General features: G+C 43.6%; 1 protein-coding gene across 1 annotated transcript in view; it reads left to right on the forward strand.

Moving 5' to 3' along the window:
* Window positions 1-2,509, forward strand: part of LOC111966037 (protocadherin-11 X-linked) — a 206,197-nt gene extending 203,688 nt beyond the window's left edge. The window contains exons 6-7 of the mRNA XM_070444173.1: window positions 2,144-2,342; window positions 2,496-2,509. Coding sequence (XP_070300274.1) covers window positions 2,144-2,342; window positions 2,496-2,509 — 213 coding nt within the window. The remainder of the gene's footprint in view (window positions 1-2,143; window positions 2,343-2,495) is intronic.
* Window positions 2,510-7,741: the final 5,232 nt, after the last annotated feature.

Genomic DNA, 7,741 nt, shown 5'->3' on the forward strand with positions numbered 1-7,741 from the left:
GGAGTAGTCGACAGTTTGACTAAATGTGAGAAAAACAGGATATTCCAAGGCTGATATCATTTAATTACTTTCATTGTGGAATAAACATGTTATCTTTGATGGAAGGACTAGCTAAACAGTCCCTTCTCTTATTGATCCTATCAAACCTGTACCTAACTCTAAGGCCAATGGAGTCGTTTTGGCTTCAGTTTTTGGAAGAAAGGGTAATGGACTGACAGGTTTGACAACTAATTTACTTGAGACAATTAGTACAACAAAAACAGATCTTAGAGGTGTTTAGGGACTGTGAAGTAGAAAGGAGAATTCTCTCCACACACTGGTGGTAGTCCTGGAAACCTGTCTTTTCAACACGAATGAACACACACACATACCTACACATACACCCTCTTCAACGAAGGAAATACATTACTTTCATTCTTATTGTTCACAATGACATCATAAAGCAGAAAATCTCGTACGTTTTTTTCTTTCAGCYTTTTAATTGTAAGGATTTAGTTTAGTCAACCCTCTGATAGTCCTAAATGAACTGGTAAGCTGTTTGTGGATCTCTGTTTTTGGCAGGGCTGAGGCCTCGTTTGAGCCAAGATTTTTTTTCTCCCCTCCAACCCATTCTTTTCCTCTCCCTTATTCTGTCTGCCTTATCAAAGAACAATAAGGTCTTTATCGGTATACCACAGGGGTGGAGGAAAAGTGCTTTTTCCAAAGAGGCACAGACGACTCCCCGTGAGGATAAAGGACCATGTGTTAATGATGTTTTTAATTCCGAACTCCCATATTGCTTTAGCCGCTCTAGAGATGGAGAAATGTAGATTATTGGGGTGAGGCTATGATATTGTTTTATGAAACATTTGTTCTAATCAGTCTGAATAACAGGTTGAATACAAAACTGAAAGACAATAACAAAACATATGGCAATATAATCAAGTTTTCAGTGTTTTATTTTCCTCATAAGATGCAATTTGAGACTGAGAATCGTGTTATGAAATGAAATCATATTCACAGCGAAATTGCCCTTTTTCTCCAAACTGTCCAATGTAACCAAAAAATCTCCTCACCATTTAGAAAATTGCATGTAATAATACTTTGGTCTTTTCACTGTTAATTGTCTTCAATGTTAAAGGTCTACTTTTTTTGACTTGGCAAAGAATGTCCTTCTGACACAACATCTAATTTCAATTCATTCAGTTTTGAAATATGATTATAGTCAAAAGGTGTAGAATGTACTGGAGATGGAGAAAAAAAAAGAAGATAATTGATGTTCACGGATTACCCTTTATTTTGTGTTTCACAATGTGACTCAACTATGTTCTCTTTTCATGAAGAACGGCTAGCATTTGTGGATATTGACCTCCCTATGGAGTGTTTCTCTTTGTAGTCCCTCCATCGTGCTCCTGAAAAAGGTCACTACATGAACTTCTGTAACTCTCCAGAGAAATCAAAGAGCTACTCCCTTTGAGAGGAGAAGAGATCTACAAACTGGTACAATCCTCAGACAGACCTTTTTCTAATCAAAGTCACTTCATCCACCCCTCCTTCCCTTTATCTAAATTGGGCTGGTGATAAAAAGGAGGACACGGTGCAGCCTCGTCAAAAGGGTCAATCTATTATAATAATTCTATGGGCAATAACTGTCAATTAAAACTCTTACACTATAAGTAGTCAACGTTCCTTTTTGAATAGTATGTCATTAGCCTTGACTGATATATCTCAGAAGAACGCTGATTTTAGATTCTAACCCCACTGTATCAATTAGACTGCCGTGACGTAATACGATATTCCCTCAGAGAAGACGTGACAATGATGGGGACTTGTCTTGTTAGACATGCAAGAACAATCCCATAATACGCAACCAATTAGTCTGAGATTTCCCCCCAAAATGTCGTCTCCAAGGTGATTGAATTAGCTCTCTCTGCAGCTGAATGCACCAACAACGTCCACCACACTAAAAAACATATAAAATAACATATTGTTCTGTGGTGTTTTCAGACCCAGCGTCACGTGACGTTAAATGAACATTGTGTTTCCAGCATTGAGTGATGTTAAAGTATTACAGCTACGTTCTGTTTTGGTGTTGTGTTTTTTTTTTTTTGACCAACCGCCAGTGATGTTAAACGAACGTTGTGTTTTGGTGTGTTTCCATCAGACCCAGCGTCGTGTGACGTTCCACCTCCCGGACGGTTCTCAGGAGAGCTGTAGCGACAGTGGTCTAGGGGACCACGAGCCCAGCAGCACTGCCAGCACCACTCAGCCTCTCCCCCTCGGCTTCCCCCAGGAAGAGTACTACCAACAGACCTCGCCCAATAGCCGCACCGAGGGAGACGGAAACTCTGACCCTGAGTCCAGTAAGTGGCTACTGTCCATGGATTTACTTTCTTTCCTTTTAGTTATTTTACCAGGTTTTCCCATTGAGTTAAAAATACCTTTGAAGACCAGGGAACGAGCTTCTCTCTGTAATAAACTGGCCATGCTAATTCATCACATGGTTTATCTTATAGGAAGAGCACACTAGTTTATATTTATGGTATATTTATGGTTTACAAAACATTATGGTATATTTATGTTATACAAAACTTTATGGTACATTTTCCATAATGTCCATTAAACAAGGTTGTCCCATTGAGATCAAAATACCTATTTTTCAAGAAAGACCTGGCCCTTGGCCAACAGCAGCTTAGTCTGGCCAATAAACTAGTCATGCTATTTAATCACGTTTTATCTTCTATAAGGGGTTAACAATAGGAGGAGCACTCTATCAAGTTTCAAGTTTTAATGTCACATGCACAAGTACAGTGAAATCAGCATCATATACAACAGGTGGAGCAGTATTATACACAGTATAATATACAGTAATAAATGATGTAGAGGTTAATCCAGGCCCTGCAGTGCCTAGCTCCACTCCTATTCCCCAGGCGCGCTCATTTGTTGACTTCTGTAACCGAAAAAGCCTTGGTTTCATGCATGTTAACATTAGAAGCATCCTCCCTAAGTTTGTTTTATTCACTGCTTTACCACACTCTGCCAACCTGGATGTCCTAGCCGTGTCTGAATCCTGGCTTAGGAAGACCACCAAAAACCCTGAAATTTCCATCCCTAACTATAACATTTTCCGACAAGATAGAACTGCCAAAAGGGGCGGTGTTGCAATCTACTGCAGAGATAGCCTGCAGAGTTCTGTCTTACTATCCAGGTCTGTGCCCAAACAATGAGCTTCTACTTTTAAAAATCCACCTTTCCAGAAACAAGTCTCTCACRTTTGCCGCTTGCTATAGACCACCCTCTGCCACCAGCTGTGCCCTGGACACCATATCTTCAGAGCTCGTGCTGTTAGGTGACCTAAACTGGGACATGCTTAACACCCCGGCCATCCTACAATCTAAACTTGATGCCCTCAATCTCACACAAATTATCAATGAACCTACCAGGTACAACRCAAAATCCGTGAACACAGGCACCCTCATAGATATCATCCTAACCAACCTGCCCTACAAATACACCTCTGCTGTCTTCAACCAGGATCTCAGCGATCACTGCCTCATTGCTTGCATCCGTAATGGGTCTACGGTCAAACAACCACCCCTTATCACTGTCAAATGCTCCCTAAAACACTTCAGCGAGCAGGCCTTTCAATCGACCTGGCRCGGGGATCCTGGAAGGATTTTGACCTCATTCCATCAGTAGAAGATGTCTGGTTATTCTTTAAAAGTGCTTTCCTCACAATCTTAAATAAGCTTGCCCCATTCAAAAAATGTAGAACCAGGAACAGATATAGCCCGTGGTTCACTCCAGACCTGACTGCCCTTGACCAGCACAAAAACATCCTGTGGCGTAATGCATTAGCATCGAATAGCCCCCACGATATGCAACTTTTCAGTAGTTTGGAACCAATATACACAGGCAGTTAGGAAAGTAAAGGCTAGCTTTTTCAAACAGAAATTTGCATCCTGCAGCATAAACTCCAAAAAGTTCTGGGACACTGTAAAGTCCATGGATAATAAGAGCACCGCCTCCTAGCTGCCCACTGCACTTAGGCTAGGAAACACGGTCACCACCAATAAATCCACAATTATTGAGAATTTCAATAAACATTTTTCTACGGCTGGTCATGCTTTCCACCTGGCCACTCCTACCTTGGTCAACAGCCCTGCACCCCCCCACAGCAACTTGCCCAAGCCTCCCCCATTTCTCCTTCACCCAAATCCAGATAGKTAATGTTCTGAAAGAGCTGCAAAATCTGGACCCCTACAAATCAGCTGGGCTAGACAATCTGGACCCTCTCTTTCWAAAATGATCTGCCGAAATTGTTGCAACCCCTATTACTATCCTGTTCAATCTCTCTTCAGCTCACTTTAATAATGGAAATTGATGGAAATTGATCAAAAATGTATCACTAGCCACTTTAAACAATGCCACTTAATATAATGTTTACATACCCTACATTACTCATCTCATATGTATATGTATATACTGTACTCTATATCATCTACTGCATCTTGCCATCTTTATGTAATACATGTATCACTAGCCACTTTAATTAAACTATGCCACTTTTATGTTTACATACCCTACATTACTCATCTCATATGTATATACTGTACTCGATACCATCTACTGCATCTTGCCTATGCCGTTCTGTACCATCACTCATTCATATATCTTTATGTACATATTCTTTATCCCTTTACACTTGTGTGAATTTGTGTGTATAAGGTAGTAGTGGTGGAATTGTTAGGTTAGATTACTCGTTGGTTATTACTACATTGTCGGAACTAGAAGCACAAGCATTTCGCTACACTCGCATTAACATCTGCTAACCATGTGTATGTGACAAATCAAATTTGATTTGATTTGATCTTTCATATCATCTGAGATCCCCAAAGATTGGAAAGCTGCAGCGGTCATCCCCGTCTTCAAAGGGGGAGACACTCTAGACCCAAACTCCTACAGACCTATATCTATCCTAACCTGCCTTTCTAAGGTCTTCGAAAGACAAGTTAACAAACAGATCACCGACCATTTCGAATCCCACCGTACCTTCTCCGCTTTTCAATCTGGTTTCCGAGCTGGTCATGGGTGCATCTCTGCCATGCTCAAGGTCCTTAACAATATCATAACCGCCATCGATAAGAGACAATACTTAGCAGCTGTATTTATCGACCTGGCCAAGGTTTTCGACTCTGTCAATCACCACATTCTTATCGGCAGACTCAACAGCCTTGGTATCATAAATGACTGCTTCACCTGGTTCACCAACTACTTCTCAGACAGAGTTCAGCGTCTCAGATCAGAGGGCCTGTTGTCCAGACCTCTGGTAGTCTCTATGGGGGTCCCACAGGGTTCAATTCTCGGGCCGASTCTTTTCTCTGTATACATCAATGATGTCGCTCTTGCTGCTGGTGATTCCCTGATCCACCTCTAAGCAGACGACACCATTCTGTATACATCTGGTCCTTCTTTGAACACTGTGGTAACTAACCTCCAGCAACGCATCCTTCACTCATGCTGCCAAACATACCCTTGTAAAACTAACTATCCTGCCGATCCTTGACTTCAGCGATGTCATTTACAAAATAGCCTCCAACACTCTACTCAGCAATTTGGATGCAGTATATCACAATGCCATCCGTTCTGTCACCAAAGTCCCATATACTACCCACCACTGCGACCTGTATGCCCTTGTTGTCTGGCCCTAGCTTCATATTCGTCGCCAAACCCACTGGCTCCAGGTCATCTATAAGTCTATGCTAGGTAAAGCCCTTCCTTATCTCAGCTCACTGGTGAGCATAGCAGCACCCACTTGTAGCACGCGCTCCAGCAGGTATATTTCACTGGTCATCCCCAAAGCCAATTCCTCCTTTGGTCGCCTTTCCTTCCAGTTCTCTGCTGCCAATGACTGGAGCGAATTSCAAAAACCACTGAAGCTGGAGACTCATATCTCCCTTACTAACTTTAAGCACCAGCTGTCAGAGCAGCTCACAGATCACTGCAACTGTACATAGCCCATCTGTAAATAGCCCATCCAACTACCTCATCCCCATACTGTATTTATTTATTTTTGCTCCTTTGCTCCCAGTATCTCTATTTGCACATTCATCTTCTGCACATCTATCACTCTAGTGTTTAATTGCTAAATTGTAATTGTTTCGCCACTATGGCCTATTTATTGCTTTACCTTCCTTAACTTACGTCATTTGCACACACCGTTTATAGAATTTTTTTTCTATTGTGTTATTGACTGTATATTTGTTTATTCCATGTGTAACTCTGTGTTGTTGTTTGTGTCGCACTGCATTGCTTTATCTTGGCCAGGTCGCAGCTGTAAATGAGAACTTATTCTCAACTAGCCTACCTGGTTGAATAAAGATGAAATAATATATATATTTTTTTATAATAAAAAAAACTGAATATAGAAGTCTCTCATGATAATAACCAGTTCGGTAGATGATTTATTTTCCCTCCATCTTTTCCCCCCCATCCTTCCCGTCCATCCTTTTCCCCCTCCAGTCCTTTCCCAAATCCTTTTCCCCTCCATCCTTTTCCCTCCATCCTTTTCCCCTCCATCCTCTTCCCCTATCCTTTTCCCCTCCATCCTCTTTCCCCCATTCCTTTCCCCCTCCATCCTTTTCCCCTCCATCCTTCACCTCCATCCTTTTCACTCCATCCTTTCACCTCCATCCTTTCCCTCCATCCTTTTCTCCCTCTTCCATTCCTTTTCCCCTCCATTCCTTTTCCCCTCCAGCCTTTTCCCCTCCATTCCTTTCCCCCATCCCTTTCCCCTCCATCCTTGTCCCCTCCATCATTTTCCCTCCATCCTTTTCACTATCCTTTCCCCCCCATCATTTCCCCTCCATCCTTTCCCCCCATATTTTCGCCTCTCCATCCTTTCCCCCATTCTTTTCCCCCCATCCTTTCTCCCCCCATCCCCCCCATCCTTTTCCCTCCATCATTTTCCCTCATCCTTTTCCCCCCCATCCTCCCCCCCATCCTTTTCCTCTCCATCCTTTTCCCCTCCTCCTTTCCCCCTCATCCTTTCCCCCCCATCCTTTTCCTCCATCCCCGCCCCATCCTTTCCCCCCATCCTTTTCCTCTCCATCCCCCCCCCATCCTTTCCCCCATCTTTTCCCCCCCATCCTTTCCCCCCATCCTTTCCCCTCCATCCTTTTCCCCCCATCCTTTTCCCCTCCATCCTTTCCCCCATTTTTCCTCCCATCCTTTCCCCCCCACCCCCATCCTTTTCCCCTCCATCATTTTCCCCCCATCCTTTTCCCCTCCATCCTCCCCCCCAATCCTTTTCCCCTCCATATTCCCCCCATCCTTTTCCCCTCCATCCTCTCCCACCATCCTTTTCCCCTCCATCCTTTTCCCCCATCCTTTCCTCCATCCTTCCCCCCATCCTTTTCCCCCATCCTTTCCCCCCCATCATTTTCCCCTCCATAATTTCCCCTCATCCTTTTCCCTCCATCCTTTCCCCCCCATCCTTTCCCCTCCATCCTTTTACCCTCCATCCTTTTCCCCTCCATTTTCCTCCCCTCCATCCTTTCCCTCCATCCTTTTCCCTTCCTCCTCTCCCCCCCATCCTTTTCCCCTCCATCCTTTTCCCCTCCATCCTTTTCCCCTCCATCCTTGTTCCTCTCCATCCACCCACATCCTTTCCCCCCATCCTTTTCCCCTCCCCCCTCCCCCCCATCCTTTCCCTCCATCCTTTTCCCCTCCATCCTCTCCCCCCATCCATCTGTTTTCCCTC

This window comes from Salvelinus sp. IW2-2015, linkage group LG6.2 (assembly GCF_002910315.2).
Source record: "Salvelinus sp. IW2-2015 linkage group LG6.2, ASM291031v2, whole genome shotgun sequence".
NCBI lineage: Eukaryota > Metazoa > Chordata > Actinopteri > Salmoniformes > Salmonidae > Salvelinus > Salvelinus sp. IW2-2015.